The sequence below is a fragment of the Merops nubicus genome, unplaced genomic scaffold, assembly GCF_000691845.1.
Source record: "Merops nubicus isolate BGI_N331 unplaced genomic scaffold, ASM69184v1 scaffold5122, whole genome shotgun sequence".
In the NCBI taxonomy this organism is placed as follows: Eukaryota; Metazoa; Chordata; class Aves; order Coraciiformes; family Meropidae; genus Merops; species Merops nubicus.
The window spans coordinates 15,258-33,935 of NW_008594173.1; the positions used below are offsets into that span (position 1 = coordinate 15,258).

General features: G+C 48.8%; 1 protein-coding gene across 1 annotated transcript; it reads left to right on the forward strand.

Annotated features, from left to right (window-relative positions):
- Positions 1-991: 991 nt before the first annotated feature.
- On the forward strand, positions 992-18,678 carry TH (tyrosine hydroxylase). Its single transcript, XM_008935665.1, has 13 exons — positions 992-1,082; positions 4,620-4,823; positions 8,544-8,718; positions 9,514-9,602; positions 9,787-9,854; positions 11,592-11,642; positions 12,094-12,239; positions 13,589-13,724; positions 13,835-13,904; positions 14,658-14,714; positions 15,297-15,392; positions 15,521-15,654; positions 18,359-18,678. The coding sequence occupies exons 1-13, from the start codon at positions 993-995 to the stop codon at positions 18,516-18,518; spliced, it is 1,476 nt and encodes a 491-aa protein (XP_008933913.1). The 5' UTR covers position 992; the 3' UTR covers positions 18,519-18,678.

Consider the following 18,678-nt stretch of genomic DNA (forward strand, 5'->3'; position numbering starts at 1 on the left):
AGGTGGTGAAATGCCACCAGCTTCTCCACCACAAGGAGTTGGGCCAGCCCCATGGCCTGTCCCCAGGGTGGTGATGGCTCACGTGAAGCAGGACCATGTCTTCCCACAGCACTTTTTGGGTTGAGAGAGCTGCTGCAAACCTCCTGTGAGGTAAAGGCCACCTTGTACCTGCAGCAAAGCAGAATCCTGGGACAGGTCCTGAGCTGCCACCCACTGTCACAGCCCCCCGCTGTCCTCAGGCATTTGGTCTCTTAGGAATTACTGCAAGAGGAGCACAGCCCTTGGGCGGGCAGGATTGGGAGGGTTTTGCCAGGTTATTTTGTCCAAAGCCCTTTTCACCTCTGAGGACTCAAGGGGACAGATCCTGTCACCCTGCAGCCAGCGTTTGGAGGCCAAAATGAGACGTGAGGTGGTGGTAGAGCCCTGAAAGTCACAACGTTTGGAGGAGCCAGGTGGATGTGAGAACAGCATCCAGCCCTGCAGCTGCCTTGGGGGAATCAGTGTTCTTTTCCTAGCCCTTTACTGCCTCAAAGAGAAGGCAAACAATGGGGGAAATAAAGGCTGAATCCCTTTTCTTTTATTTCATCTCTTCATGGATCAAAATCCTTTCCTGCAACTCCCAAGCTGGGAAAACGAACGTGTCGGGCTGAAACATGGCATGAGAATGAACTCCATGGAGAAGAGGAGGGTGTAAAAAACAGAGGAGAAATCTTTTGGGCACAAGGAAACAGGTGGGGGGAGAGTCTGGTCTGCCCAGGCAGAGTGTCTGCAATCCTCCTAGCGATTAGATTTAATGGGACAGAAACGTTTCTCTCCTCCACGTCCCCTCCTCCTCTCAGCCCGAGGGGGAGAAAGGAGGGAGGTGGTGCTGGGGAGGTGGCAGAGGGGGGGAGAAGAGAAGATTTGAAAGACTCTTTGACGTCATCCCTGCCCTATAAAAAGCTGGCGAGGAGCTGGAAAGCAGAGAGAGCAGAGCTCGTGGAAGAGCAAAGATGCCAACCCCCAACATCTCCACCTCTGCAGCCAAAGGCTTCCGCAGGGCGGTGTCGGAGCTGGACTCCAAGCAAGCTGAGGCCATCATGGTAAGACAACTCTACTCCACTTCTTTCCCTCCCCCTCTGAAAACTGCAGCCTCTCCCACAGCTATAGACAGAGGCAGGCAGGGACAGATGGACCAACTCTGCTTTTGGCGGAGTCCCAAAACCTGTGGGCTCCAGGCTGGCAAAGGGGAATCACCCAAACAGATCTCTCTACATACTTGTACGTGTGAAATGCAATCATTCAGGGGGATGAAAGCTTGAATTAATGCAAGCCCCACTCCCCCAACCCAAAGCAAGGTAAATAACCCATAGATCCAAGGCAGGAATAACAAGGAATCCCCAGTGTGAAAGGCAATTCCACAATCTTAATGCTCTCCTGGTTTCAAAGCAATAAACTGCAGAGATTTCAGCTGTTCCAGCATAATGAAAAGTTTGGCTCTTATTTCAGACAACGTGTGAGGCAGAGGCAAATGAATCTGTTTGCTGCTGCTGCACGGTTTTGCTCTCTCCCAGTACATCCTTCTCCTCTTCCTCTTCCCTCCCTGATGTGGTCCCAGCCCTGGGGGATGCTGCTGGACACACTGGATCTGTAGGTGTCAGGGAAAGGAGAGGAAAACTTCCTAGAAAACCAAATCTGACCAACCTGTTGTAGGGACAGGGACATTTCACCTCCCAATCCCAATGCCAGAGCAGGAAAGAGGAGCCTGGAGACACCTCTATGGGACAGTCCTGTGGGTCAGAGGCATGGCCAGGCTGAGGGTGACCCTGGAGGAGCCAGAGCAGCCAGTGGCAGTGGATGCACGGGGAGGGGATGTTCAGAGGGGATGCTCAGCAGGAGGAAAACCCAGGAATTGAGTGAGTTTAGGGATTGGATGTGTTTTACTGGGTGACTCCAGCAGGTCAGTTGTAGAACTCCTCATTTGCCACCTTCTTCACAGACTCTTAACCCTGTGTGATGCTCTGACTCAGTAAAATCAGCCACTACACAGGCAGCGAGGGGTGTTTTGGAGAGTGGAGTGTGCTGGTTAGGAAACAAGGAGGTGAACTTGCCTTCTCTAATGGATGGAAATCAGGGAAGGCTTCCCTCTCACACCACTGTTTTCATTCTGGCAAAATAATGAACACTTAAGTGGTTCTTAAAAACCTGGTATTTTCCAGGCTGCTCATCAAATCAGTAGTTGAGATGCTGATCAGTATCTGGAGAAGGGGAGAGTGTCTGGTTCTTGCAGATGCTGAGGTGTCTGATGGCAAACAGGCCACTGAGTGAAGGGGCCAGAGGAATTTGGGTTTACAAGGTGTGCTGGCAGAAGTGTGGCAACCTGATTGGGGTGGGTGGCTTGTCCAGCCTTGGAGGGGGGGACATAAAACCTCAGCCCATCTTTGCATCCCTTCTTTGAACGGAAAACTAAAGAATTATTAAGATGTAGCTCTGTGAGGATCACTTTGAGAGCAGGCTGCATGAAAAGCTTCACCCTTTGCTCAGATCTCTGCAACCCCATCCCTTATTTTGCTGGCTCCTACCAGGCAAGAGCCATGACTCTGCATTTGGATGTAACATCGAGTGTCCCCAGCCAACATCAAACTCAGGCAGTGGAAAACTCTTTTATTACATATTTAGGTTTTCTGCTGCTCAGAGTTCTTACAAGAGAAGCTGGAGTGTTGGTCACAGAGCACACAACCAGAGCCAGGCAGGAGACAGCAAACCAGCAGGAAGGAGCACCCAAGGACACAGGGGTGGGATATTACTCTCCCCATGCTGCAGGGAGGGAAACAGGCTCTAGAATCCTTCCTGCTTGCTGCAAATAATGAGCCAGGGGAGAAAAAAAAAGCCAAAGTACTTCAGCTCAGAACAAGGTATTTTTAATTACGCTGCTCAGGCTGGGCACTCGCAGAGGCAGCAAATTCAGAGGAGGAAATATGAACTAAAAGGTGCAAATTAGCCCTGCAGAGGAGGCAGCACACCTGTCCCAGCCCTCTTCTCCCAGGCAAAATTCAGCCTTTTTTTGGTTTCCCCCCCCCAATTTCCCCAGCCAAAATATGCCAGCATGGAGCTAAACAGCTTCCAGGATCCCTTCCCAGGGACTGATCCCTCTTTTCCTAGTGCAGCTTTCCAGTTCCATAAATCTCACTATTTAAACTCCTCCCAGTTGGATTTTAATCTCATTTAAAACCTCTGTATGGGTGTCTAATTTCCCTCCTCTCCCCCACTCCACTCTAGAAGTAAAATCATGGAATCACAGAACGGTTTGGGTTGGAAGGGACCTTAAAGATCATCTAGTTCCAACCCCTCTGCCATGGGCAGGGACACCTCCCACTAGACCAGGTTGCTCAAAAACTCATCCAACCTGGCCTTGGAGACCTCCAGGGAGGGGACATCCTGCTGTAACTCTGCTCCTCGGGGCACAATATGTTAAAACACCCTTAGCTGATGCTCTGCCTGGCTTGGGACCACTGCAGAGCCCTGGTCCTGTCTGTTTGCCCTGCTTATTGCAGGCATTTGAAAGCAAACACCAGCTTAGCTTTAAAGTTATAGCTGAGGCTGTTTATTAGATGCTTTTTCCCTTTGGGCATGAATATCATCAATTCAGACAAGCAGCAATACCTGCTTTTATTTGTTAAAATTAAATTTAATATAAAATCATCACAAAAATAATCTGTTAAAAGGTGTTTTTCTGCACCACGAGGGTTGAGAATCAGCAAATATTGTTTCAGAGGGGTGTATTTATTAAAAAAGGACTAGATAGTAGTAGGTGGGCTGGATCTTAGATGTGCTGCACTCCTCAGGCTGCATTTAAAACGTCAGCTTTACACTGCTAAAACAACTGAGAGGATTTTCACAGGAAACATCAGTTACCACTGGTGGGCTTTGAAAATCAGGGAGAAAATGGGCTTGGTTGCTGAGCAGGTTGACTTCTTAAGAGGGAAACATCCTCCAGATTTTCACAAGGTAGGGAAGGCATTGCTGGGTGGGATCTATCTCTTTTCCACATATTTTCAATGCAATCAGAGGGAAAACTGGAGCCAGTGCTGCTCCATATGCAGGTGCTTTATGTGCTGCTCCTTCTCCAGTGCTGCCCCAGGTTTCTTGTAGCCAGCTCTGAGAGTTTGTCATCTGCTTTGGGTATTGAACAGAGAAAATTGGAACCAGCTGAGCTGCCTCTAAATGAAAAACTGGTTGTAAAAAAGGCCGAGGACAAAGAAGTTAGTATGTGAGCTATTTGTATAACAAAAGAAACAGCAGTGACTGAAATAGTTTGTAGCTCACTATAAATACAAACGAGTGACCTAACACGACCCCAGGCACAGAGCTGCAGCATTTTAGGTGCAATTCCAGGGAAGAGAAATCCACAGGAGTTTGTTGGGATAAAACAAACCTATTGATCCGTGGGAGGAATTTATTTTCTGGGCTGTTTGGATGCAGTACCAATTGCACTTCAACGGGCAAGCACCTCTTTAATGTCAGAAAAACGTGTCACATTGGGTCCTGCTAAGCTGCCCTGCTCATATACCTCTGTTTGAAGCTTCTGATCTCCCCCACAGCTCCATCAGAAGTGGTATTTGTTTCTGTTCTGCCTCCAGTCTCCACGGTTCATTGGCAGACGTCAAAGCCTCATTGAAGATGCCAGGAAGGAAAGAGAGGCTGCAGCTGCAGCCACGGATGCTGCAGAGTCTACAGAGACCATTGTCTTTGAGGAGAAGGATGGGAGAGCCATGCTGAACCTCTTCTTCATGCTCAAGGGAGCCAAGACTTCGCCACTGTCACGTGCACTTAAGGTATTTGAGGTGAGTACCTCACCTGTGGTATGGGACCCAAGGAGCACACGATAGGTTTCGTGGTTATTCTGTGGGAAATATCACTTGAGTCTGCTAAAGAAGCCTCAAGACTGTAGGTCTGCCTACTAATTGATGTCCCCACAGTCATCCTTTGCTCTTCCCCCAGTGTTCCTTCACTTCCCATCACTAAGAATGAGCCACACCTCTACCTGCTAGTGCTGTCAAGTGCTTAAGGATTTAATTTTGCTTAATTACTGGATCCAAGCACGTAGTTTCACACCTACAATCCACACCCTTGTGGCTTGTAGTGTAGCCTCACAGCCCCCACCACTGCTCAGCACTTCAACTTCATGGCTACAGACCAAACCCACTTCACTCATGGGTCAAGGCAGTCCCTGAACGGCATTGCCACGTTGGTCCTTGGTCAAATTGTTACAGGAATGACTTCACCTTGGGTGTAAAACTCATATATTGATTCCAGATCCTCATTCAGGGATGAATTTGATCCACGTGTTAAAGGTTCTGTTGGTTCTCCACAGAGTTTCACTGTGTCTATGGCTTTAGCAGCAAGGAAAACTGGGAACTAATTGAGCTTTCCCCCCTAGCCAGAGACATAATGTTGCATTATCTAGGATCTCAGTACCATGAATGGAAAGATTGAGATAAATGCTGCCCATTTAAGCAGCAATCAAACCACGACAGCTTGCATTTATGGAGTACATTCTCATCCAGAAGGATTCAAGAGGGAGGTTCTGAGAGATGTTTTATCTACAGTCGTTTAATTTCATTGACCTCAGCACTGAGAGGAGAGGACAATTTGTTCCTATTAATCAGTCATGTGGGTTGTAAGCGGCCTCTGGAGGTTTCTAGTTCAACCTCCTGCTCAGAGGAGGTCGAGTCACCTCAGGTTGCTCGAGGCTGTGCTTGTTGCTTTTGAATATCACCACGATAGAGATCCCACAGTCTCCTTGGACCCCTTGAGCAACGTTTGACTTCCTTCCTGGTCAAAAGCTTGTTCTCTTTTTTCTTTTTAATGTCTTTGCTTCCAGATTGTGCCCGTTGCCTCTTGCCTACCCCTCCCACTGTTCACTTTTCAGATGAGTCTGGCTCTCTCTTCTAACCAGGCACTAGTAGACAGTGGACCAACCTCCCCTGCCCCATCAATTCTTAAGACTGAACCATCCCATTCCCTCAACCTTTCTTCACATAACATTGTGCTCCAACCCCCTGATCATCTTGGCAGCTCTCCACTCTGTCTGCTACAGCACGTCAGTGTCTTTCTTCTATGGGACATGGTGCTCCAGATGTGGTCTCCTTCACCCCAGATAGATAGGAGGAATCACTTCCTTCAGCCTGTTGTCTACAGTCTTGCTACTACAATGCTCTCATCATGTTGTGACAAGTGATGTTCAGCAATTCCAGAACATCTTGCATCTCACATAAGAGGACTTTCGCAAGAAAAGTTGTTTTATGGGCAACATATGGTTCTTGTCTCAAGAGTAAAAGAATCTCTAAGACAAACTTGGTGTTGCCACCTTCCTAGAAGTGCACAGACACCAGATAAAGCATGGAAAACCCATCAGTGTAACATTTCAGCTGCAACAAGCAGCTTAGCAAGGACAAAATGTAGAAGTGTTGAAATACAGAACTCTTGGACGTGGTAGATTTTATGTTGCAATGTCTATGGTTTAAACAAGTTTTAAAACATAAGCAAGAAGCAGGGGCAGCTTCTTGTTCAGATATTATTTGTTTCATCCTGGAGCAATTTACTTGGTGCATCAAGAGCTTTCCTAGTAAAAAGCTCTTTGAGCTTGTCATGGAGAGAGCTTTAAATATAATAAAAAGACAAGCGTGTCAAGCCCCAGCAGAGGAAGATTCATTTCCCACCTCCCTCTGGCAATGCAGGTACAAGATATGAAAGCAGACAGGCATAATGACATTTGCTTCATCATGAGCCAGGCTGCAGGGAAGCTGGTTTCACTCTTCTGTATGTGTTACATGCAGCCAAAGCATAGGTAATGCAATCAGAGCTGTCAGATTAATGCAAAGGTATTGATCGTTGAGGGGACAATGTAATAGTGAAGTTGGTAGGTACATTAAAAAACACAAGCCTAAATTGAATTTACCTGTGCCATCGTGTCTGTTCCTTCTCATCTTTCTGCCTCTGATTAACAAAAGAAATCGTGTCCCTTCATCCCCCAGAGATCTTGCAGAGACTTTGGAAAGGTTGGGTCATTGTCCAGGGACGTGGGCTTGTATTGGCAGTTGTCACTGAGCTAAAGAATCATAGAATGATTTGGATTGGAATGGACCTTAAAGATAATCTAGTTCCAATCCCCCCTGCCATAGGCAGAGACACCTCCCACCAGACCAGGCTGCTCAAAAACTCATCCAACCTGCTCTTAAACACTTCCAAGGTGGGGGCATCCACAGCTTCTCTGGGCAACCTGTTCCAGTGTCTCACCACTCTCACAGTAAAGAATTTCTTCCTAATATCTAACCTAAATCTACCCTCTTTCAGTTTAAGGTAGTTACCCCTCATCCTATCACTACAATTGCTGACAAAGAGTCTCTCCCCAGCTTTCCTGTAGGCCCCCTTTAAGTACTGAAAGGCAGCAATAAGGTCTCCCTGGAGCCTTCCCTTCTCCAGTCTGAACAACCCCACCTCTCTCAGCCTGTCCTCACAGCAGAGGGGTTCCAGCCCTCTGATCATCTTCATAGCTCTCCTCTGGACCTGCTCAAGCAGACCCGTGTCTTTTTTACACTTGAAGCCCCAGCACTGCAGGGGGGTCTCCCCAGAGTGGGGCAGAGGGGCAGAATCCCCTCCCTGACCCTCTGCCCATGCTGCTGGGGGGGGGCAGCCCAGGATGTGTCAGGGCTACAAGGGCACATAACTGGCTCAAACCCAACTTTTCACTCCCCAGCAGCCTCAAGTGTTTCTCCACAGGGCTGCTCTCCAGCCCTTCACCCCCAGCCTGTGTTGACACCAGGGGTCACCCCGACCCACACGCAGGACCTCGTGCTTGGTTGAACCTCACGAGGTTCACCTGGTCCCACCTCTCCATCTTACCCAGGTCCCTCTGGATGACAACCCTTCCCTCCAGCCTATCAACCGCGCCACTCCGCTTGGGTATCGTGGCCAAACTCGCAGAAAACATCCACAGATGTAGGTTCAAAGATACCAGGGCCCTTTGAACGACTCTGGACTCCCTTTGGTCTCCTTCTGATTGTTTTTGGGGAGATCAGTTGGGGTGGTGAGCTCAGATGACGTCACTTGTGACGCTGAGGTCCCGATGGAGGCCGGGGCCAGGAGTTCAGCACCACGGACAGCGCCCGCCGCCCGCCCGCCCTGCGCCCGCCCCTCCCACCTCATCACCCACCTCTTTCCCCAAAACCACCCAAAAAACACTTTTAAGAGGGAGATTAAAGGAAAGAAGGACATAGAAGGTGGGTTTTTTGCCACCTCAGTTTGCCCTGTTGAGATCTTTTTCCGCTGGGGAAGTCTTCTGCTGATGGTTGTTGCTCTGCCCCACTGGTTGTCCTTCCAGAAGGAATTCCAGTGGAATTATTGGATAAGTGTGTTTATCCCAGTGGGGGGGAAAAAAGAAGAAGTGGGGCAAAAAAACAGAAAAGCCAAAGGAGTCCCTCCCAAATGTATCCATATGGACATCTTTGGGAAGTACCAACTGTTGTTTAATGTTTTTATTCTCCTTTTCCATGTCCCAAAAGACATTCGAAGCTAAAATTCACCACCTGGAGACCAGGCTTAGCCGAAAGCCCCGTGAAGGACCTGCAGAGCTGGAATACTTTGTACGTTGTGAAGTCCACAGCTCTGACCTCAACACTTTCATTAGCTCCATCAAGAGGGTAGCAGAAGACGTGAGGACCACGAAGGAAGACAAATGTAAGGAACTTGCCAACTGGGTCACTTTTGTGGAGAGGCTGAGCTATAGAAACAGGGTGGTGACTTTGTCCAGAAAGGGGAAGGGCTACTGTGTGCTGAATTTAAGCAGGAAAGACTGCTGCTGGGACACCTGAATCCTGAGAGCCACTTCCCTCCTTGTCCATTTCTCCCACAGTCCATTGCCCATTCTTCTAGTGCCAGATTGAAAACAAACAAACAAACAAAAAAACAGAAAGAGGAGATTAAATTTTGTGCATTGTTCACACCTCTACTACAGAGTTCTCCATCTCTACTCCAGTGTTTGGTGTTATAAATGTAAAGTAGTTTCCCAGCAATGTGTCAGGAACTCTACAGTCCCAGAAATAAACAACAAGATGTTCCCCATGCCATGTTCTGAAGACAAGGGTGATTCTTGTTGTGAAATATCCCTAGAGATCTTCAGTGATTGCTCTACCACCAGTTGGACCTCTGGATTTGTTTTTAATGTGAAGTTTAGAACCTTTATGTAAAATCCAATCTCCACCTTCTTTCCTTTTGTCACAAAATACTCTGCTGAGAGATGGGCAGGGAAGTTGTGGGATTCAGGGCATGGCATTAGAAAGACTCTAGGACAAGAGGATGAAGAGTGTGGGACTACTGCCTGGATTGACAGCTCTGTCATGTGCTGTTTGTGGTGTGCATGCATTGGGTACATCAGGTCAGATGCATCCTAGTCAACCTCACAACCTCTTTCTCAGCAGGGGATGCTCCACCTTCACTTCCACAGCTGGCTTTTCTCTTTCTCTCTCCCCACAGTTCACTGGTTTCCCAGAAAAATCTGTGAATTGGACAAGTGCCACCATCTGGTCACCAAGTTTGACCCTGACTTGGATCTGGATCACCCGGTGAGTTAGTCTGAGCCATCCCTCAAAAGCAAGGACCTGGAGAGCACCTATTACTGCAGCCAGGCAGGGAACTGTCATGAAATCACCACGAGAGATGTTTCTCCAGCTAGTGATGAACATTGTTGGGTGAGAAATTTTAGTGACTGATGAAAAATCCTGTCTCTGTTCCTGTTTGCCATCACAGGGCTACTCTGACCAAGTATATCGCCAGAGGAGGAAATCCATAGCAGAAATTGCTTTTCACTACAAGCAGTAAGTCTCTTTCCTAACATCTTTGCAAGGGGAAGGCCATCTCAATGCAACCTGTTGGGAAGTCATTGTGCTACCTGCATGAGACTTCCATTCCTTTAGTTTTTGTCTCCCCGTTCAGCCTTACCAGCTTTTTTTTGTGACCCTCTTCTTAAGTATTCCAGTCTCTTCTCAGTTAAAAAAATATCTGAAGTCATACATGGATAAAGCCAGAATAAACCTCTTGCATGACAAAAACCATTTATCATTCCATCAAACCTCAAACTTTATTCTGAAAAGCAGCATCTTTTTTAGAATGATGTTTCAGCTTCAGTATTTCAAGTCCTGAAGAACCTGGCACATGCCCAGAAAACTTGTTCCAGTGGTTCATTATCCTGGCTGTGAAAAAAGTGTAGGTTCTGTTTCTAACCTCAACTTGGGTAGCCTTAGATTTGCCCAGTGGATCACACATGTCTAGACTGAATTCTGCAATCAGATTGTTTTTGCTGTGAGGTTCTTTATAAACGAATAGAGGTTCACCTCCTAACTCTCTCTGGTAAATTAAATAGATGCCAGTAATGGTCTGATCATTGTCTTATATAGATTTAAGACTCTCTCTTGCACTCCTTAATACTCCTTTTCTGATATACACAGTGATAGCTCTCAGCTTCTTCACTACAATGTGGAAGAGAGCTCCAATATTCAGTTGGGTTTGTGAAATGATCTCTAGATCCTCTTTGGTGACACTGCCTTGCACCGTAGCACCTCCCTCTCCAAGCAGGACTTGAAATCTGGAGTTCTGTAGTGAGCTGTGCTGAAAGCAGGCTGTGGAAATCATCTGGGTCACCTTCTGGAGCTACCTCTGCAGACTTCTGCTCCGTGAGGTTTCATGTCCTTTGCAGATTTGAAGCCCAGACTATAGACATGGATGTTTTTATCCTGTACTATAAATGCACAGAAAGTCCCTGTGCCAGCAAGAGAGATCTGAGGGACACAGGAGGAAACACTGTCCCAGGATGATGCAAACATTTAAGATGTCTTCTCTCACACCTCATCTGCAGGTGTAGGATCCCTTCAGGCTGCTGATGGAAGAGGAGCTATGCTTTAATCACTGTGATTGTGTGAATATCTCCTTTGTTCAGACACACAACAGAAAGATTTAGGAAATACAGTTGCTAATTATGATGCAGAAGAGGCAAAAGTGTCAGTCCTCTTTAGTTCCCACATGGATCAGTGTTAATATTTTCTTTTCTTGCCATCCTTAATCTTACTGAGAACGTATTTTCCTGCAGTTCAAACGCATTTAATTCCCCTTATTAGCTGCTTTTATTTCCCAATGCATTTAATTCCCCTTATTAGCTGCTTTTATTTCCCAGCCATTGACTCATCCTGGGAACCATCAGCCCCCTGAAGTTCAGACACATGAAAATAATTTATTTTCACAAAATATTCAATTTTTTTCTAGTGAAAACCACCTTTTTTTTTTCCTTTTCTGGAAACCATTATGCCTGTTAAGCTTTTACTCATCCCTTCTTCATTTACAACCTCTGGCTAGACCAATGCTTTTCTCTGTCTGTGTATTTCTCGTGCCCATACAAACGACCCAGTGCTAAAGCTTTGTCTTTCCTGCCACCCCCTTGTTTGATTTAAAGAAGATTGATCAACATCACACAGAGTTTCTCTGAAGTTCTTCCTCCTCAAAGGGGAGGGGAGCCTGGCTCGTGCTCTGCTGCTGTCACTGATGGTGTCTTTGCCTTGCAGTGGGGATCCAATCCCTCGTGTGGAGTACACGGCGGAGGAGACTGCAACCTGGTGGGTGCTGATTTAATCTGTGCCTTTAGTGGCTTCACCACTAGAAGCTGGGAATCAAAACTGAAATGATTAGAGCATGACCTCATGAAAAAAAAAATCAGAGTGCAAGCATCCTGCTTATTGGCTTGTTATAAACACCAGGAACTCATTGCATGGTGTTTTGTGGTAGGGACTGTTTTTAGGAGAGCAAGCTACCTCCAAAACTTTAATGCTCTGTCTCCTCCTCTCTTGGAGCTCCACCAAGAGCACTTTCACACTGCAGCTCTCAGGAGTTTCCTCCAAAGAAGACTCCCTAGAAAGAGGGGTAGATAATTTGGAGTCCTATTTCTCTAAGGAGACTTGGCTCAGTAGCAGCCCCCAAACAAAGGGCAGTTATTGTAGCTGCAGGAAGAAGTGTGAGGCCCATGGTGAATATCAAGCCACTGAACCTCTGCCATCTCTCATCCTGAAGGAAGGAAGTCTACAGCACTCTGAAGAGCCTGTACCCCACCCACGCCTGCAAGGAGTACCTTGAAGCTTTCAGTCTCCTGGAGAAATTCTGTGGTTACAATGAAAACAACATCCCCCAGCTGGAGGAGGTCTCCCGCTTCCTGAAAGGTTGGTCTGAGCCTGGAGGATCCAGCTCCAAGGTCTGCCAGGGCTCCAGCATGGTACTGGCAGCTACAGCAGGGAAACCCAAACCCAAAGGAGGAGCATGTGAGCTGAGGTGTGGGAGGAGAGCTGGTGGAGGCTTGTGCATTGCCCACAGGGGCAGGGATGGACCCCTGCAGTGGGGACTGTGACTAAACACAATGGGCTTCAACTGAAGGTCAAGCCCGTAGCCAAAGGCTCCCACTGATCCCCTGAAGAGCAGCTGCCTCTCCCCAGGAGGAGCAAAATGATGAGGCTGGGCCCCTGGGCCATGCACCCTGAAATGCTGGGGTCTGAACCCCGAGCCCCTGAATTAAGGTTGACATATGGGTGATTCCCACAGCCCTTCATAAAGAGGGGGTGAGTTTGCCTTAGAGCTTCCCCCCAGGGTGCTGCAGGGAGAGCCAGAAGGGAAATGAGCCCCAGGGGTCCCGCAGTGAGTTGACAAAGGTCAGGGGTCTGCTTGGGGATAAAAGCTGGGACCACTGGCAGGGAGTCAGGAGTGTCTTGTCTGTGGAGTGCACTCCCCAGAGCTTCTAGCTTCTGGGTCAAGGACAGCCCTCGTGACTCTTCCTGGGGCTGGGCCCCAGTCTGTCTAGACCTTTGTGAATGCTGGCTGATCAGGTGAGAGTCAATATGTGGGCACCTTTCTCTTATGTGTTCAGCTTGCTGGTCTGGCTGTTTCCCATGCCAACTGTGGGCAACCTCGGGTCTCTGTTTGTACCACCTGTTGTGGGCTGAGTTACATCCTTTGTGAGATCATTGGGGGTGGCATCGATTATGTCCCAGCTGATTGATCTGTTTGTACCCCCAGCAATCATTCATGGCATGTCCTTCTTGTCTACAATACAGTCTGTGTATTGGTTCATCTTCCTGCTGCTGGTGGTATCATTTTGGTTGGGCCTGGTCATTGGCAAAACACACCCCAGGGATGGTATGTGCTGAGTAACAACAGGACTAGGGGGAATGGGGCAAAGCTGGCAGTGGGCAGATTCAGGCTGGATGTGAGGAAGAAGTTCTTCCCTGTGAGAGTGGTGAGACCCTGGAATGGGTTGCCCAGGGAGGTGGTTGAGGCCCCATCCCTGGGGGTCTTTAAGGCCAGGCTGGAGGAGGCTCTGGGCAGCCTGATCTAGTGGGAGGTGTCCCTGCTCATGGCAGAGGGGTTGGAACTGGGGGATCCTTGTGGTCCCTTCCAACCCTGACAGATTCTGATCTGTTTTAGCAGAGGACTTTAGAGCCCTAATGGCTCAATGGTTGGACTTGATGATCTTGGAGGTCCCTTCCAACCTAAAGGATTCTATGATTCTGTGTTTCAGAGAGGACAGGTTTCCAGCTCCGGCCGGTGGCCGGCTTGCTGTCGGCGCGGGACTTCCTGGCCAGCCTGGCCTTCCGTGTCTTCCAGTGCACCCAGTACATCCGCCACGCCTCCTCTCCCATGCACTCCCCGGAGCCGTGAGTATCCCCCTGCACCGAGGGCCTCCCCTGCCCCAGCACAAACCTTTCTCCCCGAGGACAAAGCCTCCTGCTGACAGTGATTTCCTCCTCGCCCCCTCCCCCGGCAGGGATTGCTGCCACGAGCTGCTGGGGCACGTCCCGATGTTGGCTGACAAGACGTTTGCTCAGTTCTCTCAGGTGAGGTGGTTTTCTGCTTCCTTGCCCCCGAGAGGGCAGGGTGTGAGGTGGGAACTCCAACCAACCCCATCCTACCTAAATCTTTCGTGTTCTGGGATTCATTCATATTAAACGTGATGTTCAGGAGTCCATGATGGACTGAGGACCCTCATACAGAGTAAAAAGTCTCTGCAGCAAAGTGTTTTTATCATAAAACCATAGAATGATTTTTGGCTGGAAAGGACCTTTCAAGGTCATCTAGTCCAATCCTCCTGCAGGGAACAGGGACATCTGCAACTAAAGCAGGTTGCTCAGAGCTCTGTCCAACCTGAGCTGGGATGAGGCATCTACCACCTCACTGAGCAACCTCATCCAGGCTCTCATCACCCTCACTATAAAAGATTTCTTCCTTCTCTCTAGTCTAAATCCTCCCCCTTTTAGTTTAAACCAAGCACCACTTGTCCTGTTGCAACTGGCCCTGCTAAAAAGATTGTCCCTGCCTTTATTCTAGGCTCTCTTGAAGCACTGGAAGGCTGCAAGAAGGTCTCCCTGGAGCCTTCTCTTCTCCAGGCTGAACAAGCCCAGCTCTCTCAGCCTGGCCTCCCAGCAGAGGGCTTCCAGCCCTTTAGTCTGAGCATAATAAAGTGCCAGCAGATGCATGACAGTCTGGGGTCACAATACCTGTAGTCTCAAGGCAATAAAACTGAGTAATCCATGTGTAAGGCCCTCAGACCAGAGCTGTCCTGATGTTCACCCCTTCCCTTCTCTTCCCAGGACATTGGACTGGCATCTCTGGGAGCAAGTGATGAAGAAATTGAGAAACTTGCAACAGTAAGTGTTCTCCTTTGCTAGATGGGAGCCCTGACCCCTCCAGCAGCACTTCTGTGGTATCAAGGGGTCTGCTCCAGCCTGGTCTCCCCAAATTTGCAAGCTCAGAGCCCCCAGCCCTGATCTTTCACGATGACTGCACAGAGAGGAGATCACAACAGCAGAGCTCACTTGCACACGAACCCAATTTTCTCAGGCACTGGAGTATCATCAAGCATCAGATTTCTAATGACAGCAGTGCTGGGACTCTTTGGGGTGGGATTAAATGACATCCATTTCCTTTGGCTCTCCCTCAGCAAGGTGACCTGTCCTGCTCCAAGGGCACCAACCAGCAGCTCCTTGCAGTAGCCAGCCACACAGAACACCAGCCCATGGACAGTTTCCATCTGTCCCAGTGTGGCAGCAACTTATTTAGCACTTTCCTCTGGCAGCAAAGGGTGCAGGGCATAGAGAGGGGACCAAGTGCCTGGTGTCCATGCACTGAAACAACCCCAGACCCCATCCAGGACCCAAGGGCTGAGGAGTGACGGGGAGATGAAGATGAGGAGCAGTGTCCTCTGTGCATTTTTCTTTCTCCTTCCACAGCTTTACTGGTTTACAGTGGAGTTTGGGCTCTGCAGACAGAATGGGATAGTCAAAGCCTATGGAGCTGGGCTCCTCTCTTCCTATGGAGAGCTCATAGTAAGTCCCACCATAAAAAAACCCCAAAAAAACCCTTCTCCAACGACTTTCCTCAACCTCTGTCTATCACATACATGCTCCCCAATGCCCATAATTTCACACCCAGCATTTTTCTGCTCTGTCCACAGCACTCCTTGTCGGATGAACCAGAGGTGAGGGACTTTGACCCTGATGCAGCTGCTGTTCAGCCCTACCAGGACCAGAACTACCAGCCCGTGTATTTTGTGTCTGAGAGCTTCAGCGATGCCAAAAGTAAACTGAGGTAGGACTAGGCAGTGAAAAGAGACCCAAACAGAAAGAAATGAAGCTATGATATAATGCAACAAGGCTTGACACCACCCCTGCTTTCAGCTCAAGGTCTCAGAAGTACTCTGGAAACTGTTGTCAGGTCAAAGGAAAGTGATTCTCCCGTTCCTACAGGGTCCAACTTCTGGTTCTCATAGGCAGGAGTTACAAACTCCCACCAGTTCCCAGGGGAGACCAAGCAACGTAAGATAGGGCTGAAAGTCTGGAAATTGGAGGCCCAAACCACCCACCAGACCCTCCTCTGCTTCCTTGCTGCAGAAGGGCCATGGGATACAGGTCAGGTACCAGCTGTCCTTCACAGGAGCATCCCCCCAGCACAAAAAAAGAAACACAGGCTTCTGCAGCATGGAAAAGTTTGCCCTTGGGGGTGAAAGTTTTAGGAGAGGGGTGAAGAGCTGCTCAAAACAGTGGCATACTTTGCCTTTAGGATGCAGAAAGATATCTGTCTTTCTGCAGGGTTAGGAGGAGATGATAAGCACCCCATACATCACTTTGCAGCTCCTGCATGTGAGGGATTTCATATAAATAACGTGCTGAGGACTGTTATATTTCAACTGCTGCTTTTATTACCCTCCCTTGCACCCTTCATACAACCCAGACTACAGCTGCTCAACAGCAAGCACCTGGGCAGCCCGTCCCCTCACACACACACTGAGCTGCCTTAAAAAACCCCAACTGCTGCCTAATGAGTCATTTCCTTGCATTTGAAAAGGAAAAACACCCCCCCTACACAGCCAAGATTAGGCTGGAGGGTTTTGACGGTGACAAGCACTCTAAATGATCCTCTTTAGAGAGCTCGGAGACCACACAGATGTTACTCGGTGAGGTGAAAGCATTAAAACATCTATAATATTCGGATTACTGGCAGCTGCCACCACAGACCTGATTATCGGTGTTATCCCTCTAGAAAAGCCTCTTTTTCCCAGGAAGAAAATTTCCCACCAGCTTTCTAAGGTGGACAGACCCCTTCAGTGCCCTTCTAGGCACCCAGATCACCCTTCTACACTTCAAAAAGGTGTCAGGTGAGCACCCGGGTGTTGGAGGGCAGGTTTCTAACCATTAGCAGCTGTTCTAAGAGTCCTCCCTATGCCTGAGAACGTTAAGAGAGGGGAAGCAGAGCTTGCCTGCTGGAGCTGGGACAAGCCTCATCCTTTAGGAGGTGGACCATGTGAGTGTGCAGAGCTTCCCCCCTATTTTTTTTGCACTTATTTTTGTTTCCCTGCAAGCCTGGCACTTGCTTAGGGATGTGGATTAGTGTTGGACTTGGTGGTGCTGGCTTAATGGTCGAGCTTGATGATCTTCAGGGTCTTTCCCAGCCCAAAGGATTCTATGATTCTGTGGCAGCTCCCTGCAAGCACCAGCCTGTGGCTTCGACCTTGTTGCCCCTTGCTCCCGTGTGGCATTTTCCCTCAGTTTCTCCTGAGAATTCCTGCCAGGCTTCCTCAGCCAGAGGAGCATCCCTCTGACTGGGAGAGGGATGTTCTTCCCCAAGCCCTGAGCTGCGGTAGCCACAAGAGGGTACCCTAAGCTCAGCAATTCAGGAGCGAAAGGGTGAAGCCTCAGCAGAAGCCAGGAATGTGCCTGTTCCTAGTGCTGTTTGTCCCCTTGCCTCCGCTGGTCTTCCCAGCATGAGATTGTAGCCGTGAGGACCTAAATATAGAGTCCTAGCTCTGTATTTACACAGCCCAAAAACTAAAAAACAAACCCTACTTTGTCAAGTGCTTTAATAGGACAAGAGGAAACAGCCTCAAGTTGTGCCAGAGGAGGCTTAAGGTTGGATATTAGGAAAAATTTCTTCACAGAAAGGGTTGTCAAGCCCTGGAACAGGCTGCCCAGGGTGGTGGTGGAGTCACCATCCCCAGAGGGATTAAAAAGACATGAGGGTGAGTGGTGACCTGACAGTGCTGGGTTAACAGCTGGACTTGATCTTAAGGGACTTTTCCAACCAAAAGGATTCTATGATTTCACCTGTACCAGTCTTAGTGTTGGAGATGAACATGAGCATCTCTGGGGAAACCTCACCCTTCAATTTTTTTCACTTGGCCATGTCCTTCTCTGCTGGAAAGGTGCTGAGAAGGTCTGATCTTGAGAGGTTTTGGGCTAGTTAGGCTCCCACTGAGATCTAGATCTGGCTTTGGGTACAGTAGAGCAGCTTTGCTCAAGCACATGGCTCCAGTGATGCTATTCCCAACCTCTTGCCCAGGCCTGAGCCACTGCTGTCAAATCCATCCCTAATAGGACTTGCAGCTAGTTCCCCCTCCCTAAGCAGAGATTAGTCAATAAATGAATGTCAGAAAGGATTTAGAAATATAATACTATAATATCATGGGCTTTTCCTGCAATTAGCTTCTAAATCACCGTGGAATTTTTGAACAAGAAGGGGGGAAATAAAAAGAAATTCAAGTAGAGGGTGCCTGGTGGTGGCCACGGAGGTGACCAGTACCTTCCAGTTTGATGCAAGCCCATGGAAACCCCCAACCAAACCCATGATCCTTTTTGCTGAGCAAGAGGAATCTCAACTACTGCTGGAGCTGGGAAGGTGGAACAGCAGAGCTTTGGGGCTAACCTAAAAACTCCTCCTAAAGGAACGTGAGCAGAGGGAATGGTGGTGGGTATAGGAGGGAGACTTGGGCCCCATCTCTTGTGCCTTTGCCTTGCAGGAGGTATGCAGCACACATCAAGAGACCCTTCTCGGTGAAATACGAGCCCTACACCCACAGCATCGAGCTCCTGGACAGCCCTCAGACCATCTGTCACTCCCTGGAGAGCGTAAGGGATGAGCTTCACTCCCTGATTAACGCCCTCAACGTCCTGAGTTAATACAAGAACTGGGCTCTGTCCTCCCTTCCCCTCCCCTCAGAGCCCCAGACCTGCCCGTTCTGCCCTTGCCTGGTTCCTGGCTGACAGCTCCTACCCATCTTCTCCAAACCTTTGCACTGCTGCCTGTCACCACGCCCCACCCCACCCAGCTTTCCACTTT

Excerpts from the sequence above, each read along its gene's own strand:
- TH (XM_008935665.1), top strand. The coding sequence starts at position 993 with ATGCCAACCCCCAACATCTCCACCTCTGCAGCCAAAGGCTTCCGCAGG. Across the intron at positions 1,083-4,619 it reads AGCAAGCTGAGGCCATCATG|TCTCCACGGTTCATTGGCAG; the intron begins GTAAGACAACTC and ends TTCTGCCTCCAG. Across the intron at positions 11,643-12,093 it reads GCGGAGGAGACTGCAACCTG|GAAGGAAGTCTACAGCACTC; the intron begins GTGGGTGCTGAT and ends CTCATCCTGAAG.